At 41.6% G+C, this 21,726-nt stretch overlaps 2 protein-coding genes across 4 annotated transcripts; both read right to left on the bottom strand.

Annotated features, from left to right (window-relative positions):
- Window positions 1–920: 920 nt before the first annotated feature.
- LOC139218953 (glycolipid transfer protein-like) lies at window positions 921–3,352 on the bottom strand. Its single transcript, XM_070850707.1, has 5 exons — window positions 3,200–3,352; window positions 2,687–2,745; window positions 2,255–2,388; window positions 1,989–2,139; window positions 921–1,842 (listed from the first exon to the last, which is right to left on the bottom strand). The coding sequence occupies exons 1-5, from the start codon at window positions 3,300–3,302 to the stop codon at window positions 1,660–1,662; spliced, it is 630 nt and encodes a 209-aa protein (XP_070706808.1). The 5' UTR covers window positions 3,303–3,352; the 3' UTR covers window positions 921–1,659.
- Window positions 3,353–7,023: 3,671 nt separating this feature from the next.
- Window positions 7,024–19,934, bottom strand: git2b (G protein-coupled receptor kinase interacting ArfGAP 2b). Of its 3 annotated transcripts, none has more exons than XM_070850194.1 (20): window positions 19,770–19,934; window positions 19,057–19,190; window positions 18,770–18,882; window positions 17,390–17,495; window positions 16,708–16,794; window positions 16,481–16,611; window positions 15,456–15,550; window positions 15,303–15,348; window positions 15,007–15,058; window positions 14,328–14,400; window positions 14,123–14,220; window positions 13,881–13,992; window positions 13,365–13,516; window positions 13,105–13,257; window positions 10,973–11,182; window positions 10,734–10,823; window positions 10,071–10,153; window positions 9,078–9,233; window positions 7,906–7,969; window positions 7,024–7,620 (listed from the first exon to the last, which is right to left on the bottom strand). In XM_070850194.1, exons 1-20 carry the CDS (start codon window positions 19,819–19,821, stop codon window positions 7,411–7,413), a joined length of 2,217 nt encoding a protein of 738 aa, XP_070706295.1. In that variant the 5' UTR covers window positions 19,822–19,934; the 3' UTR covers window positions 7,024–7,410. The 3 variants fall into 3 exon arrangements, with proteins under 3 accessions (XP_070706295.1, XP_070706296.1, XP_070706297.1); XM_070850195.1 differs by having other exon boundaries at window positions 15,007–15,055; XM_070850196.1 differs by lacking the exon at window positions 10,734–10,823.
- Between the last annotated feature and the right edge of the window lie 1,792 nt (window positions 19,935–21,726).

Raw genomic sequence — 21,726 nt, 5'->3', positions numbered from 1 at the left:
TTATGTAGAAATTGGCACGCTGTTACCCAGCTATTGAATTGCTAATCCTAAATGGTGGTGTGCCTGCCTGCCCCTCTTATTTTGCTTCATTTGTCCTCCTAAATTGGATGCTATAGCAGTAATGCGGTTTAGGTCACCGTAGACAGTAAAACGCAAGCCAATTTTAAGTACTCTATTACAAAACAAATAGCCTAGATGGCGTGAATAATGGCATTAGATGCACTGTTGGGAATAGAACTGCAATATTCTATTGATTACCTCATTGCAGATAACAAATATTTCAGAGTTAAAGGTCAGGGGCTTTGTCATTGAGGCATTGTTGTAAATTATTTCCTGCCTTTAGCCTATTGTGCCCGGGCTTCGCTTGGAGCTCTTCCATCCTATCTGTCAGTCAGGACAGGCCAGGCCGCTCTGCTGATAAACCTACAGGATTACAGACATGCTCCTCTCGTGCTTGCTCAGAGACGATTAGCTCAGGCTCGGCTCCTCAGGGAGAGGAACCGGAGCCACTCCAGCCTTTGGGACACACTTCAGATAAGTGAGACTGGGCAGAGGAAGAGGTTGGTTGATCTGGGGGGCGGGAGGGGTGGGGGGATTAGGAGATGAAGAGGAGAGGGGATTTTCCTCTAATTTACTGCTGATGTTTTGAAAAATTACTGTTTGGAATCAATTGTGTTATTATGCGCAGCAATCAGCCTTGTGCTGAGAGCAAAGCAAATTCCGGTCCAGCGAAAGAGCTTTTGAAAATGCACACACCTGGATAGACATGAATGGATGGATAGATATATTGTTTTATGCAGTAGCTGCATTCCAAATGAAATTAAGAGACCAAACACAAGTAAAGAGCGCCACCTAGAGTAAAATTCACGTAGTGTAAGTGATTGTTTTTGGTTAGTCACTCAATTCCAATTACAGCACATTCTTTATTTTCAGTCATACATTAAAATTTTGAAATAAATACAAATTTGATCACAGTTGATAATCCACAAAACAAATCAAGTATTCCTACAGAGGATGTTGAGGTTATTACTAAATATGAATGTGCACACGATGTGCTGTCTCCACAATTGAAAAATATTGTTTGACATTACAGTGTTTGTGTAAAAGACGTTTGGTCAAGCTGAGACATCAATAGGAACAAAACAGGACACAGAACGATCCAAACAAACCTCATACAAGTCGACCGCACCTTCTTACTCAACACAAACACACCAAACTCCACACAGGTGAAGCCTTCACGGAAGAAAAAAAAAAAAAAAGAAAAATCAGCTCCGGTTGTTAACTTTTGCTTTGCAGGTGAAGCACCAAGGCACTGAGTGGATTCAAGCTATTAACACGCAACTGCCATCTGTAAATGTCAGAAATATCAGTCCGCACAATAAACATATTTTTGCATAAGTGTGAGAGCTGCTCTCTTGCTGAAACAATCACTTGAAATAATAGGCAAGAAAACATAACCCTCTGTTTGCTTAAATTTAAGGCATCATTTTAAGATCAGATATACAGTATTAATATTAGTAAGGCATAATCAAAGCAATAAATATCACACTGAAAGGAAAAAAAAAATAAAACTATTCTAGTAAAACCGCCTTTGAAAAATGCGACTCGTCTGACACTTGAGAGGTGGGACCCTCCTGCAGGTACAGTCCAGCTGTGTCCTCACACAGTGTAGTCCAGCTCTGCGTTCAGGTCACCGTACATCTCGTAGATGGCATCTACGGTGACGGTATAATTAACCAGGAACTGACGCACATTTGCCAGACAGTCCTCCTCTTTCACTTCCTCTCCTTTAGACAGAGCCTTGAGGAAGTTTGATCTGTAGGGAGCTGCAAGTAACGCTGCCTGCAGTGGACAAGGGGGAAAAAAAGAATATGTGAGGGCTTCTGATTATCTTCTGACATTATTTGATTCAGCTTTTGTTCATTCTATCTACTATATTGCAATAAAAGGCCAAAAACAAACAGAAAAATGGGGACATCTTTGCTCACATTGAAAATCTTTTGCACAATCCAGCCATGGTATTTCTTCAGCGCCTGTTCATAGGCTTTGGTGACATTAACCCGAATCAGGTTGGGGTTGTTCTCATCCCTCTCTCCGTCTGCCAAACTCTGGAGCAGGATCTGTATGAAACGGAGACCCCTGCAGGAGACGACCTGTATTTTTTTAAGCCCGTCTTTGTCTGCCTGCTTCACTTCAGCAGCTGAAAGTTCAACCATTACTGCGTGACATAACATTTAGCTCAAGCGGCGCTCACCTTTTCAGCCACATCAGAGCTAACGTTGCACCAACTTTAGGCCAGTCTGCTGCATGCTCTTCTCGTTCTGCCACAACAATGTCCTGCAGGGTGACGTACTTAGCAGGATCCTTCAGGTACACTGCTTTAATTTTCTGGGGGGGGGAGCAAAATGCAAAATGCACATTGGGTTGTGTTGGCATGTAGGAGCTGTACCATAATGCTCAAGCTTTTTAAAGCTTGCAAAGCAATATGAAAACAAACTAATGCACAAGCAGAAGCACGCGCACACACACACACACACACACACACACACACACACACACACACACACACACACACACACACACACACACACACACACACACACACACACACACACACACACACACACACACACACACACACACACACACACACACACACACACACACACAGAGATCTGTATCTTACCGTTATGTTCCCATTAATGTCTGATTTGATGACTGAAAATACTTTTGATCCTAAGCAGTCTGGAAGAGAAACAGACACTTGAGAGCAAAGCAATAAAATATGAATGACTTCATCACACATGTCCCTGGCTGAGAGGAGAGGGTGAATGCAGATCAGCCTTTACGGACAAACAGAAAGAGGAGGAAGAGGAGGAAGAGGAGGGGGGGGGGGGGGTAGTAGTGAATGGTATAGTCTCAGTTTAGGCACAATGAGGTCAATGTGTGCTCTGTTCAGTGAGTAAACAAAGAGTTTCTCTATAGGCGGCTGGTTCAGATCCGCACCGTGAGCCCGCAGCTTCTCTTCTCTCTGGTATGTGTGAAATAAGCGCGTCCTGCTCAGAGACGAGTCACCTGAACGAGCCATGTCAGGAGGAAGTCAAGCACGAGCCGCGAGCAGCGTCTCTCACACAGCCGCCTTTCTGCGTCCCCTTCCGCGCACCGGAGCACTGAGGCGGAGTTCAGGTGGTTTACTCACCGAAAAATGACGGAAGATGAGCGACCGCCTCCAGAAACAACTTGGTGTCCACGGACTTGTCAGGAGGCAGCTCTTTGAATTGATTGTCCAGCAGCAGAGACATGGTTTTTTTTCCTCCCGTGTGAGCGCCGCGGTACGAGCAGCAGCAGCGGCGGCGGTAGAAGGAGCAGCTCTGGGCTGGACAACAACCCGGAACTCTTTCCTCGTCGGATGGGTGGGGAAGCGCCGCCAGCCCCGATCACTTTCCTCCCTCTCCAACAGGTGGGGAATTATACACGTCCGCAACACACACACACATACACACACACACACACGAACACAGCGCTGAGGTATGATTCTACTTTATTACCGCTAAGGCAGGGATTGTTTTCAACCAGGTGCGCTTTAAGTTACAGGGAATTACATGTCGGCGTTGAAACCACGGGTGGAAAGTACCTGAATACACGCGCTTTTAGTGCAACACTTTAGAATCTTAAAGTCGGCATTTTTAAATGTCGTTTTAAAACAATCTTTAATGTCGTGTTGTTGCTTTACATTTACATAAAGCAGGACTATGTCACTTTGGAAAACTAAACTGACACACTCTTCCTCATACAAATGAAAATTGAACTCATAAGTATTAAAATGCGCAACAGCCCTCCCTTGGTCGGGTACGACCACTCTAGCTTATGGTGGCTAATGTTAGCAAACTTTTGATGGAGGTCATTATGTTCTGGACATATTTAGTGCACTCGCCCTGTTGAGCTACATTACTATTTTAGAATTTAGCACTGTACTGTAGTTACACTTGAAGAAGTCACATAGTTTTGAATGAACACCATTTCCAAAAAAAAAAAAGGAAAAGTCTGTATAATTGACTCATCAACCCACCACAGAGGATAAAGACAAAAAAAAAATATTTGAACAAACTAATAAAAATGACTTAAAATAAGTGAAAAGATAAAATAAACAACACAAGCAAAGTCCTGAACCATCAAATGAAGTTTAAAGGGCAGACAACAAAATCACTTTTAGGACTTCAGAAATTAATTGCATGACATGAATTGTGCAATAATCTGCACTGAGGAAAAATGTAACGGCACTTTAATACTACATCTATGGGATCCTGCTCTGAAGTTTGCTTTCAGCCCCTTTTCCTCCCTTTGTCGGCCTTCTGAGAAAGCTTCTTCAAAAAGAAAAGCTGCTCACCACAATAGAATTTAGCACCGACTTGGGGAGTTTGCTCAAGGGAAAGGTTGCATTCGCTCTTGTATACTGAGTAACAGAGTAACTGTTATTTATTACCATTTTCGAACGAGATACATTCCAGTGTGGCTTATCTTATTGCAGGTTACTTCAGTAATACCGACCTGTGCTCCACTTGTGCAGGGTATTCTAGTTCTCTTTCCACCCTTGGTTGAAACTTATCTGGCTCACAACAATGAGTGACACATTAGACCCAAGTTCTACAACAGGTACTCTAACTGTGAGGGTACATTTACTTTATCATTGATTGTAAACCACAGGCAGCATTGAACACACAGGAGTTACAGCACCACACCAAATAAACAGAGATCACAAGTTGCCTATAACTTCCTGCCAGCTGAGACGTCCCAAACCTCAGAACAAAAGTTAGTCTGTGAGGAGCATCATGTTAAACAAAAGCTTATGAAAATAAACATTGATATTTTCTTAGAGGTATGACATACAGTTTATAAATAGAATAGTATTTGGGTTATTTTGATAAAGAATTACATGGATACATACATCTTATATATTTGCATAATGCTATTAAAATTGATTCAAAATGGATTTCACCCAGACAATTGAGGCCATCTGTGTCAACTGTGTCCACACACACACGCACACACACACACGCACGCACACACACGCACACACACACCATTGAAAGTATGGCTGTAACATTATAACTCCAAAAACTACTGATGCTTTACTTATAAAAACATGTTCAACCAGAGAGGAGGGACTGAACAGTGAAATCACCTGCTGGATGGAATGAAAGTTTGCACTCTTTGTACTGCTGGCCTTACATGGTGCTCAATGCACTGAAGCTATTTCTATAATCACAGTTTGCTTACTAAACAAACATTTGAACTCTAAGCAAGTGGCATCACAATAATTCAAGATTAAAATACTGTCACCCCATCTTAAAAACATTTAAAATGGCTGAAGGAAAATAAACTGATGTCACTGGTGTAGATTCATCCACAGTGCCCTCCATCATGTTTGGGACAGATTATGAATATGGGCTTTAAGTGCAGACTATTTTCTTTAATTTGAAGGTATTAACAACCAAATTGGACAAAGGGTTAAGTAACTACAGCTCTTTAATACCCCTCTTTATTAATAGACCAAAAGTAATTGGACAGTTAACCCAAAAGCTGTTTTATGGATGGGTGTGGGCTATTCCTTTGATAGTTCTTTTATCACTTAAGCAGGCATAAGGTCTGGAGTTGGTTCAGTGCATTTGCATTCAGAAGCTGTTACTGTAAACCCACAACATGCGGTCAAAGGAGCTCTCAGTGCAAGTGAACCCCCCCCGCCCCCCCCGACAGCAAGAACAAATACCACCAGAGACCAGAGATAGCAAGGAGTGGCCAAATCAACAGTTTGGTACATTCTGAGAGAAAAACAACAACACACTGCTGAGCTTGGCAACACAAAAAAAGCCTCGACATCCACAGAGGACAATAGTGGTGGATGATCACAGGATCCTTTCCATGGTAAAGAACAACCCCTTCACAAAATCTAGCCAAGTGAAGAACACTCTCTAGGAGGCAGACGTATAACTATCCAAGTCTACCATACAGAGAAGAATTCACAAGAGCAGATACAGTTCACCACAAGGTGCAAACCACTGATAAGCCTCAAGAATAGAAAGGCCAGATTAGACTTTGCAAAAAAAAAAAAACATCTAAAAAAGCCGGCCCAGCTCTGTTGACAAACGGAACTAAGATCAACCTGTACCAGAGCAATAAGAAGTAAAAAGTACAGAGAGGGCTTGGAACGGCTCATGATCCGAAGCATACCACGTCAATTGTAAACACGGTGGAGGTAGTGTTGAGGCATGGGCATGCATGGCTTCCAATGGTACTGGGTCACTAATGTTTACTGATGATGTGACAGAAGACAGAAGCAGCAGGGAGAATTCTGAGGTGTACAGAGCAATCCTATCTGCTAGGGTTCAACTCAGGGATCCAACTGGACGGAGCGTCGGATAATGAACTGAAACATACTGCCGAAGCGACCTAAGACTTTGTCAAGTACAAGAAAATGTAGTGTCCTGGAAGGACAGAGTCAATTACCCGACCTGAATCCAACAGAGCATACATTTCATGTGGAGGGAAAAAGCCCACGAAACAGCAGTGGCCTGGCAGACCATCCATCACCGGGGAAGAAGCCCAGTGCCTGAGCAGGTCTGTGGGCTCCACACTTCATGTTGTCTGTGACCAATTATGAAATATTACTACTTAATTTCATATTTTGTGAATTTGTCCAGGTACTTTGGTATCTTGAAATGTATTAATTTTTATGTATAAAAATTGTTGTAATTCCTGCATGGTTCACCCAAAATGGCTGTCAGTACTGTTAAAGCTGAAAGTACATACTTATTATTTTATATTTCTGACACCTCCAGGTGTACAGAGTCAAAATAAGTCAAACTGTGTCTCTGTCCCAAATGTTATGGAGGGCACTGTACACTGATCCTTGATTTTGGAGGTCTTGCAGACATAAGTCCTCACTGGCAGCTCTGCCATGCCTACCTCAAGGTCCATGACTGATGACCTCTATGGAGAAAAGTACAATGTAGAAGGCTCAACTGCTTGTTTTTCTAGTTGTTTTATATATATACACACACAACATTGCACTTTTTCGAAACTGTGTGGACCAAACGGTTATTTCTTTGTGAGGTAAAGAATAGTAACACATTCTGTCCTACATCTTTAAAGATGTTTGTTCACTCAGTATTACCATGATACAAAAACAACAAAATAAATAAAGATTGACGGATCCATCATTTTGCATGGTGCATCTTTTTAAAAAAAAAAAAAAAAAAAAAGAATCCCCACCTAAAGGAATGTTATGTGAATGTTTACACTGATTAATTATGGTAACACAAAAAATGGTGTTAACACTGATTAAGTTGAAATTAGCAACATCATTGATAAACTCTATTTTGGGTGTATCAGGAATGTCTTTGGGTTTCAGTTTTAGTTGTTGTTTTCTTTGGTTGTAACGGTGACGAGTTGCTTGGCGGCTTTGGCAATGTCATAAGCGCACTGGATGACCTGCTGAGTGACCAGCTGGATGTCCGACGGGCAGGGGTTGTGCTCTGCGGCCTTCTGGCACTCTCCATGGAGCCGGCTGGCACTGGAGGTGAGCAGACAGAGAGACCCACGCACAGTCTCTGAGGACGGCCTCTGCGGGGGACAGGAGGGATGATGGAGACTCGATAAGGGACTGAGATGACAATGTCCATAAATAAACCCTCATTGTGGTCAGTGTGCTCTGTGTGTGTGTGTGTGTGTACACAAGTAATTCAATAAATGGTAAACATAAAACTAAGTAATGCAATGAGCAGGGCCAACCCGATCTGAACAAGTCAGTTTAGATTCCCTTTGGCTGTTTTCAAACAAACAACAAATCCCTTAATTGCTCTGGGGAAGGACACCAAGCTGTTGGGGGGGAGGGGGGGGTCGTCTTACCTTGGGAAATAGGGCAGCCATCTCTTTCACAGCCATGCAGATCTTCTCCGAACAAGGCAGGAAGCTGTGAGAGATGGAGACAAAAGGCTGAATGGGTGCCCGACCACTCCTGTGCCATATATACAAATTTCAATGCAAAGCAGTTACAACAAACATGACTTATAATGAAATTTTAAAAAAAAGAAAAGAGAAACCCAAGCTAATATTCCACGTGCCAACATTAAATACTTCACATGAATACAGGGAGAGCTCATTTCATGTCATAAACTGATGAGCAAGCAAAACACTGGGTTAGCAGATGGTGCGGTTGTCGAGGCTGCGAAATTAAACAACTCAAATTTCAGTGACAATCAACATCATGACTAATACTCAAACTGAGAGTAGTTTTATTAGGCTGAAGATGCCAATACCCTAACAGAGGACGCTAATAATCAAGCAATGAAAGACCAGTCATACCTTGTCATTTCGTATTAATACTTCAATATGTGCACCAGTCAAGCTGACAAAACTTGCTAAGCCAAGTCAGCTACAATATTTTTCACAAGATTTAACAGAATATAAAGCCATGATTATATTTACACTGGAAAAACTGCTGTGAGGTCAAATAGTTAATATCTCACACCATGATAAAAGCTGGAAAATTAAACTGTAGAAAAAAAGCAAACAGGAAGTTAATACATGATACATACAGGAAACCTCAGTGACTAGACTAACTCACAGGGGACTATGTGGTCATGTGGTGTTTCCTGCCAGCTGCATTTTAAGACCAAAAAGCCTACCCCCAGCAGACAAATAGTTCTTAGGACACAAAGACATAGGCCAGGCTGTCTTGAGCCTGTGAGGCTCAAAATCAGTGGCTCTCAGTATTGGTCACTGGGGTCCAGATTGCTGCTGGTTTACTACATTACTGCAATCGCCCTGCAACTTGGGTGTAGATTAGTCTCTGGTTAGCTGGTTAGAATGAATGAAGACCGGCAGGGTCCTGGGCACTGAGGATAACTATTGAAAACCACTGACCTAGAAGCAGCAGGGACAGAGGATGAAACAGCATTTACCCTCTTTAAAAAGGAACGGCAGAATGACAGAAATACAGTCATGATTAAAATCTAAGGCCTGACAGAGTTCAAGGTTTGACTTTATTATTATCAATTAATCTATTAATGGTAAACTACCTGTCATGTTTGGTCTCCTGGGCGGCTCTCAGAAGCTCCTGTATGTTCTTCGTGATCTGCTCTGTCTTACAGATGACGTCCTCTGTGCACGGCAGGGTGGCATCCTCCTCTCCCTCCTCCCCAGGCTCCACTGCTTCAGAGGCTGGAAGAGGGCTGCTGCAAATGACAGGAAATTTATGCTTTATCACAGCTTCCTGCTAAATTTATTGCAACACATAAAGACGCTGGTTCATATTCTTTATCTTAGCTATCAAACAGAGTTTTGAAAAAAAAAAAAGGAACTAGAACGACTAGTGTTCCATTACAAGAGTGGTTCCATTTTAATATTTTTTTCTTGTGTGCAGTAGACTGACTGTGAATTGAGTGAAATGCCATTCCATGAGGTAAATTAAATGCAGCCTGGCATCATAATTTAGTGCCTCTTAGCTTCCATCTAAACGAAACTATGGAAGAAACACCAAATATACATACAACTACTACTACAATTGCATAATAGTAGTCAACATAAAATTTGCCATTAGCGCATTAAATTCAGTAGAGAACTGGCAACTCAACAAATAGCTAACAGCAGTGACCATAATCAGCACGACATGTACGTAAATGGCAAAAGAACAACCAGAGGTCGATGACGTGCGAGAGGCTTCTGGCTCTCGGTCATTTGTTGATTTGTTGGGAAGTGGTAGCTTACGTCAGACAGGTGCAAGTCCTAATATGTTAAAATAGTCCTGTACAGCCACGCTGTTCCAGTCAAGGACTCTTTCTAAACATCTGTCAAAACTAATATTAGTCTAGCCTCCTCCTCTCTCTTTATGTGACCTTTAACTCTGTGAGCTTCTGCTACGATGATGTCATCATCTCTGCTGTCAGAAACAAGAAGACCTTCGCATTTATTTTACTTCAAAGTTCTTTTTTTTTTTTAAAACACCATTTCTTTGCTTCCCCTTCACAACATTTTATTCCAGTAAATACTGAAGGCATCTCATAACTTCTTACCCAGTCTCTTCTAGTTCAGAGTGGTTGGGCGTAGTGTCATAATCATTCTCCAGCATGATACTCTGTCCCTCCAGACTACAACCCTATAGGGACATGAATGAATCACCATCGATCAAATACAGTATATATTGTATATGAGCAAATGGAAGCACACACAAATCAGAATCATGCAATTTTGCACATTTGGTTTTAAGGCAGATGAAGAGAAAAAGACAGGAAACATACACAACAAGGTCATTGTGGTGTAACGTAGTGCATACTGCAGGGGATGCAATTAGTAGACGTGAAGAAACCCTGATGTAAGCAGGGGGCGTTTATGACTAGGAAGCACATTGTGATGAGCCATTTTATCTATCATTCATGGATACTGGACTCCACTGTCTGATCATTCAAACAAGGACAACATTTCATCGTCGCTTCTGATGTTTACTTGAGCCAGAGCGGCCCCGTGTAAGGTCTTCTCTGGATACAAAGCCGGAGTTGTTCAGATAACGGAGCTGTAGCAGAGGCACTGTGGTGCATGCAGGCAGGCAGGCGATACTGATAAAAAGCAGCTAAAAGACACAGGTCAGGAGAGAGAAGACTGTGGGGTCAAGCAGGGGGACAGTTTTCACCGTCCCCTGTGGGGTTGCCTCTGAACCGCGGGGAACTTCGGTACTTAACCCTTCGAGATCTCTCATCCCACGACCAGGACAGGGAAGAGGGGAAGGTAGGGAGGGAGGAAGCAGCCGTCCCCAAAGGACCCCTCCCAATCTAGAAAGGGGTCAAACCAGGTTGAGCATACTCTATTGAGATGCAATGAATGATTGAATGCATGAAAAACCAACACCAGCCCAAAGCCAGGCATCATTGTTTTGTCTTATGAGAACAGTACAGCAAGTGCATCGCTGCTCTGTGCTTACGTTGGTTGGGAAAGGTTGTAAAATGACTCCATCCTCATGCCGAGCCGTTTCGACTTGGTGGGGGTACGGCCTCTGAGTAGAGCCCGTCTCGTACATGGACATGGCGCGACCTCCGCGAGGTGGGTGTCGACCAAAGGGCCCCTGGAGGTGTTGCTGTCCACTGGGGGTCTGCCATCGCAGTGTTGTGTTTTCAGTCTGCAGGGAGTTCAGCTGAAGAGAACAAAACATCTGTCAAATCAACTCTGGCTGGGGGATGATCTCCTTACAAAAGCTCCGCCAGACATCAATAATAGAGTAGAATGAAGCTAAGCCTCCAGAAGAAAAGCAGTATATCTGTGGAGTTCATCCCCACCTGTCTTTTGTTTTTGGTTTTTTCGTTGAACTTTGTCTCACAACAAAAGGTTGTGCTGATAGCAACTTCTGAAGTACGACACCACGAGAAAATGCAGCATAAGGGGTTGCCCTTATTTACACGAAAAGCACCAAGAAACTGTAAAGAGTGATGGGAAACATTACTTTTTCAGCTGTCCGTCTAACTAACGAGTCCATATTACGACGCCACAACATTTTCTTGAAGTCAACAAATGTACTTTTAGGATGTAAGATAAAATGCAAAGCCTATAAAGTGTGAAGGGTAGAGACACTGAGGGCATAGAGGTCAACATTAGCAGGGTAACACAAAAGCACTTTTACTTACTTTAGTTAATGTGTGGCTGTGACAATATACAGAACATTATTATCAAAAAAGAGATTTTGGAGCGAGTTAGATGTGTTAGAAAATGTCCTGGGGCTTTACTGAGTCAGCAGATGAGGTTTGGTTGTCCAAGAAGGGTAATGAAGATAAGGAACTGGAACTGGTCACTTTTGTCAAGGAAAAGCAATATGGTTAAGGAGCAAATAACCAGCAGGAGGAGGCAGTACATTGCAGTCTCTCAATCAGCTGAAGAGAAAAATAATGTGGGCTCATTTGGGGCATGACAAAACCAAATGAAATGCTGTCATCTCCCAGAGATTTCTTAAGCATGCAAATTTGGTCTATCCACAACATGATATACTTTTAGCAACATTATCACAACATTTTAGCAACATTGCCAGGTGGTCAAGTAGTAGCAGCGCCAACTGAGGACAGGCAAACAGAAATGAAATCAAGAGATCCTGTGGTTGCCTGCAACTATGAGCCCATTTACACTTTGTCACTTCAGACTTCTTTGGAGGATCAGAGAGCAATCAGGTGTCAACAAAGCCAATGTAGATGCATTCAAATGCAGTAACATTTTGCTGAATGTTGAAAAGGTGCATTTGCAGATACACAGAAATAATTGTTACCAAAAAAGTAGTGAGAATAGTGAGAACAGTCCACACTAGGGTCTGTGTTTTGTGCTAAGTAACTGGGATGTTGAGTTGAACAGTGTGGTGGCCTCAAAACCCCAGTAAGTAAAAACTAAGTGAACTGACGAATCAGAAACTGAGTGACATTAGATGCCTGGTAAAAGAACATACATAGATCGGTTGTGGATTGCTAATGTTTGTTGCGTGCCTTGTGGAGGTGTTAGTGATCTAATTCTATGACTTTTTTTGTAACGGTGAGTGTAGAATCGGTGATTCACCTACACCCAAAATGTTATCACTGAAAATGTAGGTGGTTTGTGACTGATGGCTCTTTCTGTAGGTTTACAATGACAGATACTTAGATCATAACATCCTTTGTGGTTACCATTTGGTGATAAATATTTTGTAATTCCTCACTCTTTTTTGGACCACAAAGAACTATAACATTCAGCCTCGTTTTACCATTTCACAGCATAAACAGCATAGCAGAGGAGGTCTGGGGATTGGTAATTGTTACCAAAACAAGTATAGAGGTTATGACCCTCTATGGTATTTCCATCCATTTATGTGTCAAAATCTAATCTTCAACACATTCCACGCATTCACACAATCATGACCTGAACATTCATTTCTTATGTCTGTGTGTGTAATCAAATTACTCAGTGTCTCTGGTAAAACTGAGAAGGATCAAGTCTTGTTCACACTGACACTGTTAAATATGCAGCTAGCAAGTATCAAAAGTTATGGATCTGGAAATAATATATATATATATAATATATATATACACACATGAATTTACTTACCTTGCCCTGCATCAATCGCAGCTCTTCACTAAGGTGACAGTTGACTTTAAGAAGCTGTTGTATCTTGGCTTCTGATGCGGTGAGGGCAGTCTTCACCTCCATAAATTCCTGCACTGTGATTGGTCCATCAGAGAGGTCAGATGACTCTGAGCTCTGCAGCAGAACGTTACACAGGAAAGGATTCATTCATTCATCAGTTTAAAAAGTAAAGCGAGGTGTATTTGAATGTCTAGATATTCATAGTTCCAAAAAATATTAACCTTGGTCCTTCTGTCATTGCAGCTGTCCCCACAGGTGGCCTCTTGTACTGGATCTTCATCTGATGCCACACTGTCGTAATCTGGCTGGTCATTGTCTTGGCTCTCACTGTTATGACGACTGCCTATTCCCTGAAGGATCAGCTCCACGTTTTCTGAAGGCAGACCACCAGATCAAACAATACCTGCTGGCTACAGGCAGCTGTATAAATCAAATAGCTAAAGAACACATTTTCGTGCATTGAACACAAGAGTCAGCTCTCGCTCCTCTTTATTAATTATGGGCTGAGGTTTACCTTTATCGACAACCTGGGCTTGGAAACGTTTCTGTGCAAACATCAGTACATGTGGTTCACGTTCTAACTGTGGCCGCAACAGCTGAGCCTACATAGTCCACATTTATATGCAAAATTGAGTGCGGACTGCTGTGAACACATATTCTAAACAAAAACCCAAAACAAAAGTACATTAGCAAGAAACGTCAAGAAGGTCTGGTAAAATAAAAACTGCAAAATGTACCTTTGGGACTTTCGCAGGAATTGCCCCACTGCCGTCGTTTAGCATCAGTTAGAATATCGATGACCAGGGTGGCAAATTCATGAGCACTAAACCTCGCCAATTTCTGACGACCCTGAGAAGACAAATGCATCAAAACATAAAATTTTCAAGTGAAAAATACCATATTATCGTTTTAGGTCATATCGCCCACGCCTACAACAATCTGATGTTTAAACGGGGGACAACATTGAGCAATCACTTGCCTGGTTTCTCGTAGATGAATACTCTGGATTGACAGGCAGAAAAGGCACCACTGTGGTGTCTGTTACAAGCGTGCTATGGTTCTGAGTTGCCAGCCACACTGAAAAACACCAGATATAATATGTAAAATAGGAATCAAAATGCAGGCATGAAAGTAATTAAATGCAGGATATATATTGTACATTTTGACAAATCTTTGAATTTCACCTGCATCTGTTTCTCTTCTGTCAACTTCATCATAAACGTCCATGGCAAGTTCTTCAAACTGATGGTTACTTAGCTGGAACAAAATAAAGCGGAACTTCTGGTTCACTTTTAAAACGCATTTATGACTTCACACCAAACATACTGGATAGTATGTATAGTATAATAGGGACTTTTTTTTAGATTTTTAGTATGCCATCACATAAACAGTTCTATGTTAGACAGTCATTGCAGCCAAAGCATTAGAAAATAAAACAACAAGTACCACCTACATAAAAAACAAATGGGAAAGAGAAACTCATAGTTGCATTCCAGAGGAAGTCTGGACAAAATAGCTGGCACTGGCTGACATTGGCCCGACCCTTAAGGATAAGTGGTATAGACAATGGATGAATGGAAATGGAATATTTCCTTGAAATGTCCTTATTTTGCTAAAATTTGCTCATGTAACTTGTTTTCATCTCAAACGACTAAACGCCCCATGTTCTACTTTTGTGTCCTACACTTGTGCTGCTAAAAGCTAAAAAGATGGATCACTCTGTAAAGGTATTTAACGAATGATGATTGCATAAACTGCTATTTCCAAATGAAGATTATGTAAAAAAAACAACAACAACAACAACAAAACACACACACACACACACACACTAACATTTCACATTCACATGTAAAATTGTCTCACCGACTGGAGCTTCTTCTTTGCAGCTTTTGCAAACTCTGACAAATCCAGGCTGCTTTGGACGAAAAATTCAAATTGATCAATTTTCTGCTAAAGTGAACACAAACAAAGAGACACACAATGGCTAACCTAACCAACATACTTACTTATTTCTTATCCATCAAAAGAATGCAGCATAGGAAAAATAAGATTAGGTGGTAGATTAAATAACGCTGAAATAATGGTGGACGTGGGCCTAAGATAATAGTATCATTTGCTATTGTTTTCTGTGCATTAGAAGATCTCAACATAGCTATTACCTGTCTGCCATCTGTGGAATGATGAAGTGTTGCCCATTTCTGTGATCTACAACACAACAAGGACGTGATATGAACAATTTCAATGGTAGAAAAACAGCAAAAGCACCAGCTCTCAAATGCCATGCAGCAGCCTTTCTTGATGTGCCTACTTACCTGGTCTTCTACCGCAGAGGTAAAATGTTAACCGGTCAGTGAGTTCATACTGTATCTCCAATAGCCTCTCTGCGAGCTCCTGATGCCCAGCTTGTCTGCACAGATTAAGAATAAAAGGTCATGTTTCAGAAATATGGCGCTGTTCTAAGGTTAAAGAATGCTTAAGATAGGATGCCTTTAAATCAATCTTTGTTAAAAGCCTTTGTTGATTAAAAAAATGCAATTCTAATTAAGACTACATAGCTGGTTTGGTAACTCAGTTTCTTGCTAATGAGCATGGGACTGAAGGAGAAGGTCTAAGGGCGGCAGCTGGCCATGGTGATTAGTTATGCTTAGACACCACCAAGCCTCTGTTATGCCGGAAACACCATAAAATATGTAGTTTTTACTTTGAGCAAAGGACTGCTTGTCTTGTTTTATCTTTAAGAAAACACATTACCTTGGAATGCAGACATTGTCTATAATATCTAATGTATGAAATTACCTTACCAATACATTACCTTGTATTGTATTTATTTCTACATGTTGAAATGCTCCAACTTTTGCTAAAGTAGTCAAGCTGAGTCAGCTAGAACACTGTCCTACACACTATTTCCTTCCTCTCTTGCTTCAGTTCGCCACACTCTTATTAAATCAGTCAGACTGACATAGTGCTCGTGGGTCTGTGTCTAACATTCACTGCAGTGCAAAGCATGCTAAATATTTTTGCCATTTCAGCTGGAGCTTTTTCCAGTTTCTCGCTTGGCGTTTTCTACCAGTTTCTACCCGTTTTTGTTACTGTGACAATGTGCTACATTTGCTCATTAACACGTCGACATATGAATCGTAGCCAGTTTATACACACATCAGTTTCTGTATACATACTTGAATCTCAAAAGGACGTGGATCATTCCCTGAAGCACAACTACCAGAGAGGTAGATGCTTGTAGCCTCGCAACAAGCTTTCAGGTTTGTTCAAAACGAAAAGTTTCAATATCATAAGGCTTGGTACAGACATCTCGCTGTTCATACCTCAAGAATCTTACCTTGCATAATCAATGGGGGTCTTTCCACTTGAGTCCAGAGCCCCGGGATCAGCTCCATAAACTGCCAACAGCTCTGCTTGTAACATTTGTCCTGCTTTTGCTGCTACGTGTAGTGGCGTGTTACCTTTCTCCTGTTGTCCCAATAACCAACACAGTGATGAAGCATTAGTGTGTTGTCAACTTAAACAATTATTTTTTTTTTTTTGTGTGTATTCAGCTACACTTACTGGATGGAAGAAGTTGGCCTGCGCTCCCAAAGATAAGAGTCTTAGGCAGGTCTCCAAGTTTCCAGTGCGAACACTGGAATGGAGTTGCTGAAAGGAGACCAACAAGTAGTTTGTTTAAATTTGATTGCGAATTGCATACACACAGGGCTGGCTTCACTCGAGAGACATGATGCATTTATCCTGCTGGAAACTGAGATCATAGTGATTATTGCTAGTGAGGGATACACCAGGGCAATCATTTTCAAACAGGTGCACAGGTATGACAGAATTAGTTCATGGGTGAACTAAAAAAAAAAATGATTTGATGCTTTCTTTCCACTCACCTACATGTACATGTACTTGTATTGAAATACCTGTTATTAATATGCATATAATCCATCTTGTCATTAAATTATTTGTTATCTAATTGGAATAATAGAGAGTTCAGAGCGCAGATACTAGAAGAATGTGATACAAAAGCAGCTGTTACAAAGAGCTGAGGTCAGATCATCCTAGCATCTTAAGTATCAAAGTTGAAAACCAAAGGTTTGTTTGGTTGTATTTCACCATACCACCACTGGTTTCACTCCAAGAGGCAAATTTACATGGGACAACGTTGGGTTATATTTATATCTAAAGATTTTTGGCAAATGAAGAATGCAGAGCAGTAAGCACAATAACCAAAAATTGAGCAAAACCTCACCTTGCTGAGGTCTTTTGCGGTTACGCTGTCATCCTCCCGACAAGGCATCCGATGAACATACGCCAACATCTGATACTTGGCCTTGATGAACTCGGTCTTGTTGGGACTGGAGACAACAATAAAATATGCTCACGTCTAAAACCAGAAACGCTAATAATGCTGCCCGTGATTGCTAAGAAAGTACCATGTCACATAATCAACTTTATATTTTTGTTTAAGACGATGGTCAAAACATGTGAACTGGAGATATTCAAATCAGTCACAATGCATGAAAATTTAGATGTAGAGCAAGTCTTCCATTAAGTAAACCACTATAGCACATCGCTGGGTTGTGGATATTTTGTTCTTGAAATCAAAAAAAGGTCACCAGAAGTGCCCCATCACTGAAGCCCTTTCCCTCTTGCAACTAGAGTTGCAAATTCTGGGAAGACATTCACACCCAAATTCTAAGTATGTCCATCCTTCCTCACTGTCAGATGATCTCTGTACAGATAACGTACACTACAGTACAGTACAAAATTAGCCAGGAAGCCCACAACAAAGCCTGGCTTTGTCTTTACCGTCAGTAGTAACAAGAAAACTCCACCCCACGTCCTAATATCTATACTAGAATACTTCCTTGTTTTGTGGAAGGAGGAAGTTGACGCAGCTGCAGGGTCTGTATGGCTCTAGAAACTTTTAACCATCATGAACATATTTTTTTTTACACCTCAAATTGTTCCACAGGACCTACTTTTAGTCCTGGTTCCTCTAATTTAGGCAGGCCTAGGTCTAAAGTTCCTAAAATGCTTAGTCCTGGGAAAGTTCCTGCAGTGGAGACCCCCAATAAGATCGAAGTCATCCTGAAACAGTACTCCGTCTGTTGACTAGTCATTGAATGTGTTTGCTCCGGCTGTGAGGGTCAGATTCAGCATGGCTGTGTTTATATGTGGCTGACTGTTTATCTTTACTCCACCAGCCAGACATCAGGCTGATGAAGTGTTTATACCTGGCAGTGAATGTGGGTGACTACATCCCATCTCTCATTTTGTTATTTGCTACGAGTTACAGTACATACTCCTTCTTTAGAAAACTTCATATTGAAGGAAAACCAAATTAAAAATGGTCATATCTATCCATTACAATTAACATGGTTAGGATATTGGATATTAACATGGCTAGGACTTTGCCACTTGCATTTAACTGTGCATTCATTTTGTTGTGTACCTTGCCAGTCACTTAAACTTTGAGACTAGCCATGAGTCATTTTCACAGTACAGTGGGCCAATTATGCATGTTCACTGACCTTAACTATGAAAATCAATTTTGCCAATTTTACCAAAGTGCAAGAAAGCATACCAAAATCTGCACTGACACATGAAAATCCTTTAAAGCACTTACTGAACTCTGTCCTGGGGGTTGGCTTTGCGCTTCCCACTCACTGAAGAGGAAGGGTCCAGAAGACTGTGCTCCCATATGGAATTGGCTCCATTGCCATACAGCGTCTGGACCATCTAAAACATGAAACCAACCATCAGCTCATCTGAATCAATTTATACACAGAATTGTTCAATAGTCACCTGATGATGTGTGATGATGTGATTGTTCAACCACTGGATTATCCATCACACACCCATTTACATCTGGATGCTTGGTGTATGAGGGGGTTACTGTCCCAGTCTGATCACCTGTAACTGGGTGGATGGCCATGGACAATGAGTCAGATGTCGGACTTGAGAGCTGTGCCGCCCCAGACCTCGATGGATGCTGCAGCACTCATCGCAGATCAACACACCCCTGTTGACAGAGGCCCAGCGTGGCTCTAGGATAAGACCCAAATGTTAGTTAACCCAACAGTCTGCTGTTAAATGATTAATACCGTTAACTCGCACACGTTCAAACCCAAACATTAATGGTATCAAGCTGATCGATTCCACCCAGACGAGGATATTCGCTAAGCGGCAGCAACGAATAGCTCCTCCAGGTTAGTTGCATGTTCGACACATCCAAAATGAGCATCACAAATGCAATCATGGGAGGGTCAGCTGTGTGACATTTGCCACTTGTAAATTAATATTATCGAGCTAACAGATTAAGCTAATTTACGCTATCTGAGTAAGCTAACCCAACATTTACGTTCGACTACAATAAACCATCACTGGTGAAAATTCAAGCAAAGAGTTTCGGTATCAGACAAGTTAAAGTGATAACACAGGCAAGAGACACTTTGACATTTTTATTCGGAGGAAGAAAATTAGCAAATATTCCAATTAGCCACCAAGCTAACTAGCTAATTGGTTGTCGGGGGTTGGTAGCGTTAACTAGGTTTGCTAACTCATAAGTTGTAGTAAGGGCTAGCTGGCTAGCTAAGCAGCTAAAGCTAGCTTGTTTGACATCATACCCGGAGCACTGCAATCAGCGCAGACCTCTCTGCTTCGTACTCGCTTTGACATCCCTTGGTAGAAATCCTTTGAGCCCCGCAGCGACAAATATTTGAAAGATATGATACCACACTGCTAGATTAAAACAGGACTGGTTGTCCGCCCTTGTAGGGAGTATTTAACGATTCTAGCAGGCAAAGCAACTGTGCTCGTCTCTGCCCTCCCCTACTGTTGAACAAAGCGGTGTCCCATTCCAACACTCTCAAGCCTCCTCCGTGCCTCCTTGTCTGCCTCCTTGTCTGCTTCCTCCCTTGCTTCCTTTCTATCCTTTGCAACGATGTGCTCACCACTAATAAAGGCCTGTGTCACAATATGTGCAGTATGTAATGTGTTTGGATGCTGATCAACCTGTGGCACCTACACAATTGTTTCTGGGGGGGGTATGATTACATGTATATAAACAGCTGTATGTATAAATTGATTTTATTTCTGACTTTATGTCGTTCTATTCTTAATTTAAATATATGTATACATGTTCTATGTGTGTGTATCACGAGGGGACTGCAGCTTCTTCTCGTTGTGCAACCTTGTGTTGAAAATTGACACATAAATTACCATGATAACTTAATTAAAGGAAATCTGGTGTTGGTTATAGATAAAATCAGTCATATAATACTACTGATAATAATAATGATAATAATTTCCAGCATGTTTTCCCCTGTCCTCACCAGTGGTGGAAAGTAGGGGTACATTCACTCAAATACCGTTCCTGTTCAAATCTGAGGTACTTGACTAATTCCACTTTATATATCACACAGAAGTGCGTCACTTTGTTCAGCAGAGGTCACTGCATCATATACCGTCATGGTATCTCCAATCACAAGATATTGGCTATCTATGTAGAAACATGAGTCAGAGATTTTCCCCTCTTCTCCCAACCATTGGACCAGTCCGCAGTTAAAGAGGCAAAGTGTATCCAGCCAAACACCAATCTGAATATCTTATTCTAACACTAGGATTATCATTTCCCTCCCGATGGGGAGGGAGTGTGTCTTTCAGTTAGTGGTGTCTGGTGTCCTTAGCCTAATACTGTAGCTCCCTTCTCTTTTAATTTCAGGTTGTGGCTCATATAAGACCCATGAATACTCTGATCCTGTGACAAGTATGACCCAGAAGAAGGCCTTGATGAAAGCAATCATTTATGAAACAGAGTAGACATTAGCGCTAAGCAGGATTTGGATTTATGCTGTTATAGTTTCTCTATGTGTTTTGTTTCTGCACCATTTTCATTTGAGATGTGCTTCTCCCTGTTTACAGCGTCTAATGCTGGGGAGCCACCCCCTTCATATCCCTTTGTGCATTAGCCCTTTGTGGTCAGTGTTGCAAAACAATGAGCAGGGCTTTATTGGCATTGGCATTATTGGATATTAATATGATTTATGCATCCATGAAAAAAAAAGAGATATATATGACTGAAGACTGAAATATAGTTTTACAGCTAAATGTAACGTTGTGGTGGAGTGGATGTGTGTGAATGCAATTGAAGTCTTCCTGTTATTCTCTTCATTTCCCTTAATTGTGATGATTAGTTTAATGAGGCCTTCATTAATTTGACCTGAGGCACATTTACTATAGTTATCACGTTTGTTCCACCTATGTGTGTGTGTGTGTGTGTGTGTTTGGGGTGGGGGGGTGGATAATATGAGTAAAAAAAAAAGTTTTCAGGACACAGCACAATTAAAATAGAATTGTATTTGACTGAACATACGTGAGCTAAGCACGATGAATGTGGCTTGCATGCGGACTGTGAGGCTGTGTCGCCGTTGCATGGCTTCTTGTATGGGCTACTGTGACTTTAAAGGGGTGTTGGTTCTCTGAGAGGTAACAGTGGTTTTATTTAGTCGCTAAGAACACATCGGGCATCTCGGATCCTCTCCACCTTTTAACCAGCGTCACCCCCACTGCTTCCCAGACATC

The sequence above is a fragment of the Pempheris klunzingeri genome, chromosome 19, assembly GCF_042242105.1.
Source record: "Pempheris klunzingeri isolate RE-2024b chromosome 19, fPemKlu1.hap1, whole genome shotgun sequence".
NCBI lineage: Eukaryota > Metazoa > Chordata > Actinopteri > Acropomatiformes > Pempheridae > Pempheris > Pempheris klunzingeri.
Note: the sequence above shows the minus strand (reverse complement) of the source record. Positions and strands in the feature narration are given on the sequence as shown.